The 16,908-nt window shown below is 43.9% G+C and overlaps 2 protein-coding genes and 1 long non-coding RNA gene across 8 annotated transcripts in view; 1 reads left to right on the forward strand and 2 right to left on the reverse strand.

Moving 5' to 3' along the window:
• LOC108238837 (frizzled-5-like) overlaps positions 1-10,546 on the forward strand; it is a 61,707-nt gene extending 51,161 nt beyond the window's left edge. The window contains exons 1-3 of one of the 5 annotated variants that reach the window (XM_037976085.1): positions 4,130-4,205; positions 4,930-4,985; positions 7,748-10,546. In XM_037976085.1, the coding sequence (XP_037832013.1) occupies positions 7,759-9,474 (1,716 nt within the window). In that variant the 5' untranslated portion in view covers positions 4,130-4,205; positions 4,930-4,985; positions 7,748-7,758 and the 3' untranslated portion in view covers positions 9,475-10,546. Of the gene's footprint in view, positions 1-4,045; positions 4,206-4,929; positions 4,986-6,726; positions 7,627-7,747 lie in introns of those variants that run through there. The other 4 variants (XM_017421150.3, XM_037976086.1, XM_037976087.1 and 1 more) reach the window with 4 other exon arrangements.
• LOC112450680 lies at positions 4,104-6,473 on the reverse strand. The gene is made up of 4 exons (XR_003039359.2): positions 6,111-6,473; positions 5,194-5,322; positions 4,890-4,966; positions 4,104-4,212 (listed from the first exon to the last, which is right to left on the reverse strand). It is a non-coding gene; the product is annotated as an uncharacterized LOC112450680 (long non-coding RNA).
• A 2,613-nt stretch (positions 10,547-13,159) lies between the features above and the next one.
• Positions 13,160-16,908, reverse strand: part of ccnyl1 (cyclin Y-like 1) — an 18,366-nt gene continuing 14,617 nt past the window's right edge. For both annotated transcript variants that reach the window (XM_017421084.3, XM_017421083.3), the window contains 2 exons: positions 14,861-15,023; positions 13,160-14,673 (listed from right to left, as the gene is read on the reverse strand). In XM_017421084.3, coding sequence (XP_017276573.1) covers positions 14,557-14,673; positions 14,861-15,023 — 280 coding nt within the window. In that variant the 3' untranslated portion in view covers positions 13,160-14,556. The remainder of the gene's footprint in view (positions 14,674-14,860; positions 15,024-16,908) is intronic.

Here is a 16,908-nt window from a genome sequence, read left to right on the forward strand (position 1 = left end):
AGCAGTGGCTACAACAGATCCCAGGAACAACATCAGACATCTCAGTCCAGAAATGTGCAGTTCTAGGCACAGCCAAGATACTGCGCAGAACCCTCAAGCTCCCAGGTCTCTGGTAGAGGACCCGAGCTCAGAGGATGAAACAAAGACCACCCATGGAGGGTGAGAAGGGAATTTTTTTTATATATATATATATATATATACATACAGTCTACCTGACGTGAAGGCATTTCTATGCTCCATGTCTTGTTTCCTGTTCCTGATCACAGCGCCGCATACAGGCCTGGCATACCTACTACATGTGGATGAAAACATGTCTGGAATTTGGGCCGCATTTACAATATTTTTAGAAAACTGCAAAAGACCATTCCCATGTGGACAAGGCCTCAAACATTTAAAGAAGCCGACATGATGGCGGGATCACCTCCACGTTGATGAAACTCTCCTTCACAGCGTTCGAACAAGTGAACAGCAACACCACTCCATAATGAGTGTGTGACTAATGAGAGCAACCAGAACTGGAATACTGATAAGGAAAAAATAAGAAACTCACCGGAATCAACTTCGGCCACTTTTGAGCGTACGCAACTGAATTCAGCGTAGGCCTATTTGTGGACGGCACAGTTTTGTTGCTGCATGACAACACATTTTCTCCCAGGTTAGCCATGGAGCTGTGCGGACATCTCAAACCTTTCCCAGGAGCTCTCCTTATACCAGAAAACATTCGAGGCTACAGCCCGAAATGTCCAAATCTGAAAACTACACTGATGATAAATTATCATTTTTAAAACTGGTCCTAATCTGCCTATCTTCATTTCAAAAGTCTACTCCGGTAGATTGAACCATAAACAAGGGGGGCAGCTGCCGAGTTCGGTACAATGTGGCCAACAAAATAATGTGCGCAGCCTATAGTACAGTTTTGCAAGCCGTGGACACAAAAATAGGTTGTGATTTTTAAAATATCGCCGTGCACAACGAGGCCGCACGGCTCGCCAGTTCTTTGGTCACAAACAATTCAAATTCAGTGAAACTGCAAGGAAAACGTTGCCCAATTTCTGGCAATTTTCATTCATCTTGAGTCACCAGCTATGACTCCAAAAGTCAGCCCAGAGGGACACCAGCTCAACAGGTAAGATATTAACTGTTTATAACCTTTTCACTGAACCCCTGAGCTTTACCTTCTAACTCAACATTTTGCACGCACCAAACTAATATTTTTTGCTTTTTTTTGAGCGTTGGCTATTGATTTGTAAATGGGGAACTTTTAGTTGTAAAGCTTTGCCAGGGGACAGATCACGACACGTGATTCAGAAGAAAGCCCCGCCCCCAAAGAGGTCCCGGCTTCAAGGTCATACCTGAACCGCCGAACGAGTTCACGTGTTGCCGAAACGCTCAACACGTCCACCCGGGCCCGTTTGTCGAGCTCATGAGCCCACAGGCTAAGCAGAGAGGACTGCAGAAATGAAAAGTGGAGGAAAATCCAGGATATTTTCCAGGGAGGCTCGGAGGGCCGAGCCGTTTCTCTTTCATGTCTGTCGAGCGGCAGCAGCGGCAAATTGAAGCTGAGTGTCGACCGCGCTTAATTGTCATCGCCAATTAGTGCATTGTGGGACGCCCACAATGGAGGAACTGTAGCGAGCAGAACGAAGTCCTTTGTGCTTCTCCAGTGGCCTGCGAGCCAGTCAGGACCAATTTGAGGGCCCGGACGACGACGGAGCAGAAATGCCACCGTAAATGAAAACAAAAGACAGTTTAAGGAGGGGGGAAAAAAAGGACGAGAAATGGAAAAAAAGAAAAGGGTTGGTGGTGGGAGGGATGTGGACAGCGGTGACAGAGGAGGGAAGAAGCGGGCCTCTGCTCTCACATCACCACAAGTGTGTGCCTTATACACACACACACACACACAGAGTACCCCCACCACGACATTTAGTGAGCTGCTACACAAAAGCCAGCAGGGCCCCCAGTGACCTGGTTATTCAGAGGCTTCAGCAGGTCTGAGCTCTGCAGCTTTTTCACTTTCTTTAACTGTTTCTTAATCCCCCCTCCCAACAGATCTTCTTGTGTGAATGCTTAGTCAGCATTACTGTTTCATACCTTCTTCCATATGTTTGTTGCTCTCAAGCTTTTGTATAATTTGTGTTTTTTTAACTGCTTGTTTATCAAAACGTCTGGCTCAATCTGGTAATAGCGTGCCTTGACCTTTACTGTTCCTGTCTTCCATACATTTGGATTTTTCTTTGACTTTCTTTACAATTTTGTCCCTATAGAAATCTATTAAGATCTCTTTGAATTCTTCAGAAACATCTATAATCTACTTCTGCATATTTTGTGCTTTTATCATTCATCAACACGTTTGGCTCTGTTGGGAATAGAGCACAATGACCTGAACTTTATTTACAAAAAAAATCCCACATAAAACATACATCAAAAGCGGAGAATTCCTTCAGAAGACATTGTTCGTTTTGATCATCTTTGATCATTCATCTTCCCATGCTCCTTTTAGCCTTTATGGTGTTGCTGATTTTAGCTTTTAGCTACTGTTCGGCTCCTTTCAGATTCTCTTCTCTCTGTTTTAACTTTACCTCAGTTTCAGCGTCTTCAGCAGGTGACTCGGCACTCAGCGGTCGCTGCATTGTCCCAGTTTTTTGTTGTTGTTGTTGTTTTTTTTAATGCATTCAGTACGCCAGATGTTTGTTTTTTTTCACATTTCAGACATTTATTGCCTTTTAGTGTCCTGGAGGAAGCTGTTGGTCCTCGTTATTTTCACGATAACGTTAAAATCCGAGAGAATGCCCCGCTTCAGTCGAGGCAGCGCCAAGCCTCTGCATGCCCCCCAGCCCCCTCTGGCGTGGGGGCTGGGGGGCACAGCTACAACTACGCACTGGAGCTTTGCTCCGCTGTTCAGCTCAGTGGTAAAGACGCAGCCCGAAGGTGCGTTCAGATCAAACATGAAGCTGAGTTCAGACACACCGTGAACACATGAACTCCATGAGAACGACATGAACAGACAGAATGGGAGGTTATTATTTTTATTTTCACATGTTCTGCTGTTTGTTTTATAATCAAAACTACTCACTGAAAACAGAGGGAAGTGTTACTCTGACATATTTATCACCTGCCACCATGAAAGGTGGCCGATCACATATTTGCCCATATGTGTGTTTGTCTGTTAGCAAAATATCTCATGAACCGCTGGACAGATTTTAATGAAACTATCAGAAAATAATAACTGGATGGACATCTACAACTGGTTAACTTTTGGAGTAAGCCTCATTCAAGATGGCTGCCTCAGCTGATCAACCTTGGCTCACACATAAATGGCTATAATTCAGTCAACTTTAAAGAAACTGAGATGAAGTTTGGTGTGGTAGTAGCTGAGAATGACCCCCAGTACATACTTTGAGCACTAACTGATCAGGCAAGATATTTGTCTGAAACTTTGCCATTAACTCCTAAAGTAAACTCTGCCTGTCTGTTAGCAAAATATCTCAAGAACTACCGGACAGTTTGTAATGAAACTCTCAGAAAACAATCATGAGATGAATGTCTACAGCTGATTTATTTTCAGAATCAACCCACTTCAAGATGACCACCACAGCCAACTGAACTTAGAAAACACAAAGATGGCCACAACTCGGTCAGTTTTACAGATATTGAGCTAAAACTTGGTGTGCTAGTAGCCGAGAGTCATCCCCAGCACAGACCCTGAGCGCTAACAGGTCATGCAACATCTTTTGCTTCAAACCTTGGTGTGCAAGGTGGCGGGCGATATGCATTCAAGGAATCCTACTTTTTAAATAACTAAGAACTTGTACAGCTTCATATTCATATTTAACTACAAACCAGAGTGGCAGGAAATACAAATCTCACACATTATAGAATTATACTCAGAAACCACATTTACAAAAAGGGACTCAGTGGATACACTTTTGCGGGAATCACTGCTGTTACTACTGCATTTAGAGGGGGCAATATTAACCCAAACTATATGTGCAAAATACAGACAATTTCAAACCAAACCTGAACACATTCATCCATTCATTTTCAGCCACACATTCATGGTCGGCTCTGAGAGGCAACAAGGTCCAAGATGGAAACCCAGACCTCCCTCTCCGGCTCCTCCTGAGGGATCCCGAAGTCGTTCCCGGTCCAGAGAGGAGCCACAATCCCTCCGGGATCCCTTCTGGGTCTGCCCCGGGTTCTCCTCTGTAAGACCTGAACACAGCCAAGAATTAGTTTTTTATTTGACTTCGGATGAAAGGGTGATTATTTATTCATTTTATCAAACGGTATGGTTATTTGCAAGCACAGACGGCAGCAGCTAGCTATAGCACTTTCCAACAGAAACCCACTTTGGTCTTGGGCTCGTTCAGACAAGCTGTCCGCTCGTCAGTCGCGTCAGAACTGAACTGTTTCTCTGAACTGAGGTCGTTCGAAGAGCTATCTGCAGCAGGTGAGACACTGACTCCTCGTGACCTTTCCACAGACTACCACTGCAAAAGGTCGGCGCTGTGGCGTTAGGGGAAAACAGAAAACGCCGCGTGGACTGCGTGTATTCGGGCGAAGAAACCTTTTTTAACTTGTGGCGGTGAAATGAAAGGTGGATGCAGCAGGTGGTAACTGCTGTTTGTCTCCAGTTGGCCTCAGCAGGTCGTGTGAAACACGCAGTCTTTACTAAACTGCTGAGGCGGCTTCATGCACCGCAGTGTGGTCGTTGTGTTGTGTCTGTTCAATAAAGGTTAGAACAACTCACCCCCCAAATGTGGTATAAACCAGAATTATTCTTTGCATTGTAGATGATGGAGTTGAGTGAAACTGTACAGTTTAACTCTGATTCTAAGTTTGGGTGCTCTCAGATAGAATGTGTGTGTGTGTGTGTGTTCCATGTTTACCTGACCGGCTGGTGATGCAGGTCACGTCTTTGTCTTTCAGCGTTCTTCCTGAACTCTTTGTCAAACAAGCCTGGCACCTGAAAAACATCACCACAGGTAATCACATAAACGCACATGCTCGAGTGTGTATGTGTGTGTGCGTGTGCGTGTGTGTGTGTGTGTAAACAAGAGATTGATCCCCTCCAGGCTCCACACACAATCTCCACGCTGTTTGCGTTTCTCTATCAGAGTAACCTGGGTGAAGGTAAATCAGGCCCAGGAAGGCTCGACCTGGCTGATATGTAGAACACACACACACACACACCTCTGAAGACCTTTGTCCCCTCAGGGAGTGTTGTGATCTTTGTCCTGTGTGGCTGAGGGAGACCGAAAGAGTTGCTGAGCACACCCTGAAGTTTTCGGTTGGAGTCGTAAAGCAGCCGTCCTGCTGTGACTAGAAAATACTGAGGATTACACAAACGTTTGAGTTGGTCGCTTTTATGGATGTGAGCACATTTCTGTGAAACTGAGAGAAAATCAGAACAATTCCACGAACAATGAATAAACACTTTGGGATTTTGAGCTCAGTAGTCGTCTCTGCAGAGGTCCAAAGGCTTTGATTCGACTTTGTCTTGCAGTTTTAAACCCTGAGCAGTTGTGATTTGGGCCTCAAACGTTTTTAAATCCTTTTTTTTTTTTCACCCAAAAAGTTGGTTTGGTGAAAGCAGCATCAAAACTGACAACAAAAGAGCTTATTTATGACATTTTACTTATGAAATAATGAATGAAAACACCCCACGACCCAGAAAGCCAGAAAGGAGAAGCGGGTAAAGAAGATGGATAGATGGATGGATGGATTTAAATTCCAGTTTGGGAGCTATAAGTGGCAATAATAGGAATAATTTCGTTTTGATGTGGGTGTATTTTGCTTTGTTTGCTTATAAACATAACACTTGTGCGTTTTTCCCTTCTGATTAGAAATAAGGCGACAGATTATCTGCCATCAGTGGGAGGCTGATATAAGAGACGTGAATCATAAAAGGGAACAAACATTTTACATAAGAATGTCTGGCATCGGTCTTTTTAAACGTGGGTACAAAGAGGGGACAGGCATTCTGGGGACAACCAAACGAATGAACCAAACTGAAAAAAAAAAAAAAAAAAGATTAACTTTGTGGTTATTAATAATTAATCATAATACAAACTATATTAAACAGTAAGAAAAAAAGTTGTTCTTTTAACCTTTTGCAGTGTGTAGGGGTGGTCTAGTCTGGGTTGGTGTCAGAGAGCTGATCCATCACCTGAGACCTCCTCCTGGTGTGTTCGAGTACTGTTGGAAAGTAGAGCACCTCTCAGGTCTGACAGCAGTCAGGTGCCTGGAGGCCACCTTTAGGTAACTGAATATTGAGCTGCAAAATAATAAACAAGCTAAAAAAAAAGGGAGAAGGTTTAAAATATTAAAACACAATCAGCTCATGGGGAATTTCATTGAAAACATGCTTTTAAATAACAACAAAAAAACCAAAACAAAATATGATCATTTTAGGAATTGCATTAAATACTTCAGATAAAAACAGAAAATACCATATTATTAAAAATGCAGATCCCAATATAAGCACAAAGTTTCTTTAACCAATGAAATAGACTAAATGAATTTATTCATTTATGCTAAACAGCAAAGTATTTAAATTATATCATTAAAAATATTATCAGCTGATGACAGGGCCACTTTTTTAATGGATACAATAAATATTTATTACTCAGCAAACATAAAATTATATTCTAATTTCTTAAAACTTAAATATTTTGTTGATTTGAAAGCAGTATATATTTTTATTTGAGGCTTTTTGTTGATTAGATTGTTGATATGACAGATAATAAGCTGATTCTTGCCTGGATATACAATATGAGGAAAATTGCAGAACCTCTGTATTTTTTACAACACCAATATAAATAAATAATTTATATTTGTTATGTTACATTTTTTGACTCGGTTATAAATAACAATAAAATATCCCAGAAACTATTATTTTTTATTTTAAAGCAGTCAGTAATATACAGGAGCGCGCTGGGGGTTGAGTGGTGACATTTCCGACAGCCGCGAACGCAGCAGAGCCTGCGTTTGATGCTGCGGCTCCACAAGTGCTGACATTTCCGACAGCCGCGAACGCAGCAGAGCCTGTGTTTGATGCTGCAGCCTCAGGCGGACTTTACTTCGTCCTCGAGCTCCGCGAAGCGCAGCCGCCGCGCGTGGACCTGCGTGACGACACGGGACAAGTTTCCAACCTGAGCGACTCCTCAAATAAATTCTTTGAAATTTAGTTATTTGTTTTTATATTCGTTTTCCTACTGAAACGACACGAGGGGAGAACTTTGAAAAGTTTTGAACTCGCTGACGGAATATAAACAAGACGCATCAAGTGAGCGTTTTTATTTACGCGGCGGGCTCCCTCGTGGAGCGAACAGAGGTCACTTTGCTCGGGACTGAACAGCTCTGCTAAAATTTTTCCGTTTTTTTTTTTTTTTTTCCTCTCACGGACAGCTGCTGATGCGGCTCTCTGTGGCTCACTTGGAGGAAATGGAACTGGTAAAAATCTTACAGGCTCGTTAAATTTCTTGGCTCGTGACAGCCGGATATGAACTTTCTCCGTAATGATTGTGGAAGCTCTGGTGAATGATTGACAGCGCTCGCGGGGATCGGGACAAACTGGATTTACTGCCATAGCCCACTTTGTTTGACCCATTTGGAGCCTTGAAGGTGCTCTGAGCTCACCCAGTAAAATAAAGTCTTCAGCCATGAACTTATTTTCTTTGTTTAAATTATTATAAAGACTTTAAATTAGTTGATTGACTGATATTTATTTCCTGTATGGCTGCAGCAGGAGGGGTCATGTCGTCCAGCCTGGTGCTCCTGCAGTCCCTGCTGCTCCTCTGGTGTCCTGGTCTCACATTCGGAGCCTCCAAGGACCTGGTCTGTGAGCCCATAACGGTGCCCATGTGCAAAGGCATCGGCTACAACTTGACCTACATGCCCAACCAGTTCAACCACGACACGCAGGAGGAGGTGGGGCTGGAGGTGCACCAGTTCTGGCCCCTGGTCCGCATCCGCTGCTCTCCGGACCTGCTCTTCTTCCTGTGCAGCATGTACACGCCGATCTGCCTGCCGGAGTACCGGAAGCCCCTTCCCCCCTGCCGCTCGGTGTGCGAGCGGGCCAAGCGGGGCTGCTCCCCCCTCATGAGCCAGTACGGCTTCGAGTGGCCCGAGCGGATGAGCTGCGAGCAGCTGCCCCAGCCGGGCGACGAGATCCTGTGCATGGACCAGAACAGCAGCGAGACCACCACGCTGGCGCCGCCGTTCCCCAAGTCCACCCCCAAGGTCAGGACCAGACCGCCCAGTCCCTCTCAGTGCGACAGGGAGTGCCGCTGCCGGGACCCCCTGGTCCCCATCAAGCGAGAGTCGCACGCCCTGTACGGCCGGGTCCAGACGGGACCCTTGCCGAACTGCGCCCAGCCCTGCCACCTGCCCTACTTCTCCCCGGACGAGCGAGCGTTCACGAGCTTCTGGGTGGGGCTCTGGTCGGTGCTGTGCTTCATCTCCACGCTGACCACCGTGGCCACCTTCCTCATCGACATGGAGCGCTTCAAGTACCCGGAGAGGCCCATCATCTTCCTGTCTGCCTGCTACCTCTTCGTCTCCTTGGGTTACATCATCCGCCTGGTGGCGGGTCACGAGCGAGTGGCGTGTGGCGCCAGCGGGGTTGGGGGCAACCAGCTGCACGTCCTCTACGACGCCTCCGGCCCCGCTCTCTGCACGCTCGTCTTCTTGCTGGTGTACTTCTTCGGCATGGCCAGCTCCATCTGGTGGGTGGTGTTGTCCTTCACCTGGTTCCTCGCAGCAGGGATGAAGTGGGGCAGTGAGGCCATCGCCGGATACTCGCAGTACTTCCACCTGGCAGCTTGGCTCTTCCCCAGCGTCAAGTCCATCGTGGTCCTGGCCCTGAGCTCTGTGGACGGGGACCCGGTGGCTGGGATCTGCTACGTGGGGAACCAGAGTCTGGAGAACTTGAGGGGCTTTGTCTTGGCCCCTCTTGTGGTTTATCTCTTCACCGGCTCACTTTTCCTGCTTGCTGGCTTCGTGTCGTTATTCCGCATCCGGAGCATCATCAAGCAAGGCGGCACCAAGACGGACAAACTAGAGAGGCTGATGATTCGCATCGGGCTCTTCACGGTGCTGTACACGGTCCCAGCCACCATCGTGGTGGCCTGCCTGGTCTACGAGCAGCACTACCGGCCCGGCTGGGAGCGGGCCTTGGCGTGCTCCTGCCCGTCGGAGCGCCAGCGCTTGGGTTCGGGCCCGGACTACGCCGTTTTCATGCTCAAATACTTCATGTGCTTAGTGGTGGGCATCACGTCCGGAGTCTGGATTTGGTCCGGAAAAACTCTGGAGTCCTGGAGGCGGTTCGCGGCTCGATGCTGCCCCTGCTGGCCACAGAAAGCCACCGCGCCTCCGTCCATGTACAGCGAGGCAAGCACAGCTCTAACCGGACACACTCGGACCGGGTTAACGTCAGGAATGTACCACAAGGCACCACCCTCCCATATATGAACGGACTCGAACTATGAAGCGTTTTAAAGACAGATGGTTCAGTCTGAACAGAAACCTCAATCATGAACTGTTATTGTGGAAAAAAACAAACACTAGATGTACATGCTTGTGTGATTTTCTCTCAACGTCGGCTCACAAGTGCTGTAAAAATAACACAATGAACAAAAAAAATCCAGAGCATGAAAAGACAAGACTTAGAATTTAAGCAAAAATTATATTTATGGGGCATTTGATCTCTTTGAAAACAGACTTCAACTTCTGTCATTGATTTTTCTTTTTCTCTGCACTTGACCAAACTTCATCATCACTGCAAAATAAATAAATAAATTTAAAAAAATTGTTCAATTTGTTAAAGAAGCCCCTCATATTTCTTACTATCTGCTATTCCAGAGCACTGAGAAAGATACAAAAAAAAAAGATTATATTTATTGATGTATATGTTGTAGATATTTGTTGTATTAAAAAAAAAAAGACTAGTTTCTGGACAACCACTGCTAAGCTACGTGTAAGACACTACAGAAACGAGTCTGTTTTGTATCATTTGTGCATAAACGTGATGTTGTAGGTTTGTGTCCGAGTGGCGTGCTTTGTGTGAACACGAGCTGAAAACTGTCTCCGCTGTGACCTGGAAATTCATTAGTTTTGTCTCTAAAGTGGGCTCCAGGAGGACCTCTTCGTTCTGTGAAGTCATTAAAGTGTCTTTGTGAAAAACAAAACAAAAAAAAGAGAGCGAGAGAGAGAGAGAGAGAGAGCTCATTTTGTCTGTCGGCTCAACAACCGCACCGAGCTGCGGTGGGGGTGGAGGGGAGTGGTCTTTACCCCCACCTGCTGGTTCTGAGTGGAGCTGCTGGCTTCAGGTTCTCCACACTGCTGTGGGAAGAATGTTGAAAAGAGAAAAAAAAAATACATTCATGACATTTTTACGTGTAAAATCACCCACTTTATTTGGAGGCATCTGGAGATCCCCAGAACCTGACACCAGATGTTAAACTTAACACCAGAATTTTCTTTCTTAAAAAAAAAAAAAAAAAAAAGTAGTACAGCTTTCTTGAAGTGGGGTTCTGTGGAACAAGTATGAAGAAGTAACATCTTACCGGTTGTAGATAGCTCTCTGAACGGCCTCCGTTTGGCGAAACACAAATGAGTTGGACTGATGAGCTAACGGCTAGTCTGAGCAGGGCTGAGGCTGAAGTGGACCGCTGCCGTCTTCAAACGATTCCGGTCTCAAACCTTTCATAGCCGCTCACGCAAACGTTTATTTATTTCTTACGTCACCGTCAGTTTTACGTTACACAGACATTCACTAGAATCTCATGGTTACTTGCAACGCGAATAGTCAGCAGCAGCAGCTAGCTTTAGCATTTTCAGCGCAACATGCTGAGCCTGCAGGACAGTCCATGTAATGTGAAACTGATGATGTAAAAATCAAGAAAAATATATATTTACATAAACTAACTTTTTTTTTTTTTAGAATAAAGTTGTTTTAAGATGTCAGCAATCCACACTGGTCTTGGCTCTGATTGGACTAGCCATTAGCTCATCAATTTGGCTACTATTTCTCCAAACCGAGGTCATTCAAAGAGCTATCTACAACAGGTAAGATATTCATTGTTCATAACCTTGAATGCCACTTCAAAAGATCCCAACTATCCTTTTTTTTATAAGACAATTACAGATTCCTTTTTTATAAACACCTAAGAAATGAGCAGAAGCTTTTAATTGATTGATTGAGAAAAATAAAAATAAAAAAGTCATAAAATGGAAGAATATCACGTTTTCTTTTTAGTACCATAAAATAACTAATGCTGTGTTTTAGGTTCAAACAAGCACTGAGAACTTCATATTAGGCTTTGGATAAATGCAGCAAGCCCATTCTGATTTTATACACAAAAGAATAGAAAATTTAGCTAACGCCGCCACAATTTTCTGTAACATTCAGACAGAAATAGTAACTTTAAATCCGACAAACCAAGTCAGAGAACCTTGGTGTGTGTACACACCCACTTTTAGCATTTTGACCATTTACCATGAAGACGTTTGCATCTGTTGGTGTAACGTTCAATCTAAGGAGCATTCATACTTTGAAGCTTTTCTTCAGAAATCCCTTCAATTCTATTTAAAAATCTGTTAAAGCAGAACGTTTTCGCCATTGCCGGGGTTCAGGTAAACATTTATTTTCAGAGGTTTCTGACCACAAACTAATAAACCCGCTCTGGTTTTTCAGACGCCTCACTTGGTGTGTGTGTTGTGAGTTCAAGTGGGGTAATTAACTCAAATTAATTCATTAAAAAATGAACGTATCTAAAATGAGTTGCAGTGAAAAGAGTGGTTATATATAATCTCTGAATTTAGAGCTCATTTATAAAGGTCTGCTGTTCGTGATGTATGATCCTAATTTATTAGTTTGAGAAGTGCAAATGAACATAGGAGTTCAACAAAAGCTGACATTTAAATAACTATATATCTGCTTTCATGTTGATTCAAGTTTCCAAAGAAAACGTCTAGAAATATATTTTAGTTTCTTTCATAATGAGGACATAAAGGGAGTTTCTGATTCAAACTGTTTATAATGTGCACAAAAAAAGGATTAATTTGAATGTGTGTGAGTACTGAGAGAAATGTAAAGATACTTTAAAGAAAACAATTAACTTAAATGCTACCTTTTTAGGTGGTTGGGGCTACAATACTGTCTTTGGCTACATCCAAAAGTAGTATAGGAAAGTAAAGAAAAACAAAACTTAGGCTGTGTCTTCTGTTTTTTTTTTTGAGCACAGTTGTGGCTCCATCAAGATTGCCCTCAGTCCCCTCACAGACCAAGAGACAGCGCACTGATTCCTCATGTGGTTTCCAACACGTTTAGAATGAGCAGCTTCTGAGAACTGGATGCATCATGAATCGTTACCAGAGGATCGTCAACGGTGCCGAATACGACCCGAGTAATCAAAATCCAAGGCATTAATGCCCCTCACACAGCAGTCCTGAACACACGTGCTTAGAGGTGGAGGAGCACAGACAAGGGATTTCACAAAGGGGTCACATGTGACCTTGAAATCAATGGGGATCATCCCGGACAAGACGCCCAGCCGTGCAGTTCGACTTTACACGGTCGCAGAGTTAAGAGCTCGGACAAGGAACTGTCCGCAGACGGCCGGGCGGACAGCACCATACTATATCACGGGCGTATGAAAATGGAGCTTGAGTTTGAACATTAAGTGCAGAATTTCTATGAACCGTATTGAACTTAATAATAGTTTATCTTTAGTCCAAACACTGAAGCTTGAAGAGATTAGGAAGAAACCTGTTGATACAAAAACTGTATCCGTCCAACATTTTAGTCTGATCTCAGCTGGACAGGTCGACACAGAGAGCCCTGACAGTGTGAGCAGACAAATATGAAAGAATTATCAGACCAAATATACATTCATAATGTTTTCAATGGGGTTTCATCAACATTTGGCCAACAGAGCAGCAGAGCTGAGAAGATAAACCGCCTAAAAGAAAACTGGTTAAAAGTATGAAATATTTGAGTTATTAAACTAAAGATACCGTAACGCCTGCCAATTAGGCTGACAGGACTGCAGAGGATAATTTAGTCAAGTGAAGAAAACACGCATCTTTGTGTTTAGTTCGCGGAGGGTTTTAACGCTCACCTCTGGAGTCACATCCAACAAAACGTCACAACAGGTTGGTTACATGATTAGTGTTTATTTAAAATACTTCATTTGCAAATCATTTCTGTAATTAAAAACAAGAATCGTTTCACAGCTAGTAGCCTACACAGTAAGCAAAAAGGAGGAGGAGGATGGAGGGGCGTCTTTCAGTCTCTACCCCCTCGGTTCGTACGTATTGTGTCTGAACACTCGTGGCGTTCGGGGTCCGGGACAAGAAAAGGGTTTGTTATCCACCGCTGGGCTCGGAGGGGGAGGTCAGATTGGACTCCTCCCCTACCCCACACACTCACATCATGTCAACCTGCCTCCCCCCATGGAGCCACACAGCAGCAGCACTGATCTGTGACCGTTTGAACATCTGCAGCGTATAAACAATCCCCACAACAAACAGCTGGCAGGAAGTTCACTTCAACCATCTCCTGTTGAGTATTAAACGCTAAATACCGTGTAATATGAGACATGCTGTACGTGATTCAAACAATTACATCGGTTTTCCACCGTTAGAAATGACTTTTTGATACCTTCAATAATCTGAATAAGTAGGAACATCTTGCATTTCCAACCCCAATTCAAAACAAGAATATCTGAAATCCTGGGAAAATAAACCAAACTCAAAAACTGATATCTGATCTGTGCTCTCCAACTTTTTTTTTAAACACTCATGACTGATTATTATTTATATATGAAGTAACCAACAAGTGAGGTTAAACACAACTGGCATATGGACCCATACAGGGACCAAATGGTAAACATTTGCTGTCCTTTACCCTCTCTGTGGTAATGAAAATGTAAAAAACAAACAAAAAAAATGTGATTTCAACATCGGTTTGATATCATTTTTGACCATTAATGCTGTGCTGAAACAAGAATGTATGGACAGATGTGTTTCCTGATTTAAAAGCTTTCACTGCTGTTTGTTCTATAGAAATGATTTTTTAAAAAAACCACCCCAAATAGCAGGAAATCTCTCCAAAATGTAAGTTATTGCTACTCAAGTTTAGATGATGTCCACGGACTATAAAGTAAAACCTCAAAATACAGAACCACAACCTCACCGTTTCAAGTCAAAACTGACTAATTTAAACAAGTTTTGTTTAAATGTTAACAGTTCAAAGCGAGCCCGACATAAAAAAAAAAGAAAAATACTCCACCGTTTAATGCTTTCTCTTAGAAATAAGGGTCAAGTAAGAAATAAATAGGAAACCCGAGAAAACAAACGTTCAGTAAAGTTTCATCACGTTCAAAGATCTCGCACCTTCACAGCTGTAACATGAAACCATCACCATGAGGTTTTTCATGCCTGGATCCCGTCTGAAGCAGCTGCGATGGCCGGCTGTTCGTTTGTTTGTTCGGAGCGGGCCGCGTGTTCGCTGAGCTTTGGAGAGGAGAGGTCAGAGGTCAGCGGCGCGGCCTAGGAGAGCACGGCGTTCGAACGTCGTATACCAATCAGGTTGTCCGCGCTGAGGGATCGTCTCATGGCCGCTCGACTCAGGTCTTTGTACTTGTCTTCACACAGTCGAGAAATGGCCTGGAAACAAGAGCTTTACACGTCAGCGTCACGTGACATCTGCGCTTTAAATACGGGCGGCTACATTTACCATCCTACTGGACTTTAAAGTGCTAAACAGGAGCAGAACAAAACGCCCTTCAGAAATCTCTGCAGCTCTCTTATCTCGCTTCGTGTCAAAGATGCGCGGCAGGTATTTCAGCCTCACCTCGAGTTTCTGGGCGCGCTGGTTGTTGAGAGGCTCCAGTGGGAAGTTAAGGTTGTTGTCATCAGCCAGCTGCCGCAGGTCAAAGTAATACTTGGCATAGACGCTGGCGGGGACGTTGATATTAAACTGGAGCAGCTCCAGGAACTCGCGCTCCATCTCGTTCCTGGAAGGGAAGGAGGACAACTGAGGGTTAATCCGGAACACCGAACCTTTGGAACAGAATCCTCAACCTGAGAGGGTAACACTTTTCGAAAATATTTAGTGCGGCTAGCCGTACGACAGCAAAACAGAAGAACGGAGCTGTTTGAAACCCAGTAAACACACACACATAAAAACTAGAAATAATGCAAATAGATGCCCGTGTCACTGCCTGATCAGAACACCTCATTAGTCACAAGTTTACTCAACTCCAACACAACATAAAATCTGTAAAAAAAAAACAAAAAACATTTAAATTCTAGCATTTTTTCTTTCTTTTCTAAGGGTAATTAGTTATGACAGCCATCTTGACTCAGGTTAATCAGTTGTCCCATGAGTACTTTGGTAATCTGTGGAAAAACCCAATCAGTTCTTAGCTTATTTTTTATTAGAACTACATTAGAAGTGTCTCCAGCTCTAGCCCTGGTCCAGGACTGATACTACTTTACAGAGGACAAATGTTATTCCAAACTTTTACACCGGATGTTCGGCAAACGTGAAAACTTGAACACAGCTTGCTTGTAGCCTAATACATATCTGCGCACGCTTCTCTGGAGTACGGTGGTCCATCTTTCTCCAGACTACAGCCTCCATCATCCCTCCTCATCATCATCACAGTCACGAGAAAATCTGAGGGAGGTGGTCACCAAGGAGACAACATCCAGGATGCTTTGTTGGTCAGCAAAGGTGGTGAGAGGACACATGAGTGTGTGTGTGATGTCTGGTTTCCAGGGGCAACTAATGGAGCGGATGAGAGCTGGGACCATTATGTAGAAGCAGTGAGAGCACTTGAGACCCTCCCCTCTTATTTCTCTCTGATTCCCTCCCTACTCTTCTTCCCATCCCTCCGTCCAGACTCCAACCAGCTTCACAAAGACACTTCAGTGGCAGCAATGAAAACAGAACAGAGAGAGCGGTGCAGGTCAGAGAAGAAAGAGGAGGAGGAGGAGGATGGGGGCTCGCAGACAACCAACGCACATGCGGGCAGAGCGCATCGCTCCGAATCATGAAAAACAAGACGGCACTCTCAACCTTTCACGCACGGGCACGAGAAAAAGCAACTGTAGGAAATAAAGCCGAGGTCCTCCAAGTGCAGGCCTTGGCCTCTTCACCGGGTTTTAGCCAGACAGCAGAGATGCTGCAGCTTCCATTTATTCCTGCACTTTTTTCTGCCTGCTTTAAGTGCACCTTATTATATTCCTTTCATTAGGCGGACAAGTGTGCAGTGTTTGGAAGCCCGTAGTATTGGTTAGGGTTTTTTTTTTACTCACATTTTGAGTATGTGGGACCCAGAAACTGCAACAATGTAGATATATTTTCACAGAATTAGTTCAATGGTCTTCACAAAAAAAAAAAAACAACTTACAAATAAGGTACTGATTTTTACAAACAGAATGATTCACAGAGGATGTCTTAATAAGACAATCTGCTTCTTAGTAACTTGGTATTTAGAATTTTTAGAAGATAGATAGATAGATAGATAGATAGATAGATAGATAGATAGATAGATAGATAGATAGATAGATAGATAGATAGATAGATAGATAGATAGATAGATATTTTACCTTAGCAAGCTGAGAGTTTGATGTCTTCCTAGTATGTCTTTGACAGCAAACATTAACCAGTGCTGCCTAGACGGACTTAAAGTTTTTCATCCTTGACTGGAATCAACAAGAGGTAATAAAAACGTAATGTTATGCATATAACTACTGTTCCCTGAAGGAGAGGAACGAGGTACAACATATGTACTATGGGATATCACGCTCCCGCGTGTCCTGGCTAAAGACACCTTTAATCACGCCTTTAGGCAAATGACGTGATGACGACAAGTGACAGGCCCCGCCTGCACT

Source organism: Kryptolebias marmoratus, linkage group LG6 (assembly GCF_001649575.2).
Source record: "Kryptolebias marmoratus isolate JLee-2015 linkage group LG6, ASM164957v2, whole genome shotgun sequence".
NCBI classification, from domain to species: domain Eukaryota; kingdom Metazoa; phylum Chordata; class Actinopteri; order Cyprinodontiformes; family Rivulidae; genus Kryptolebias; species Kryptolebias marmoratus.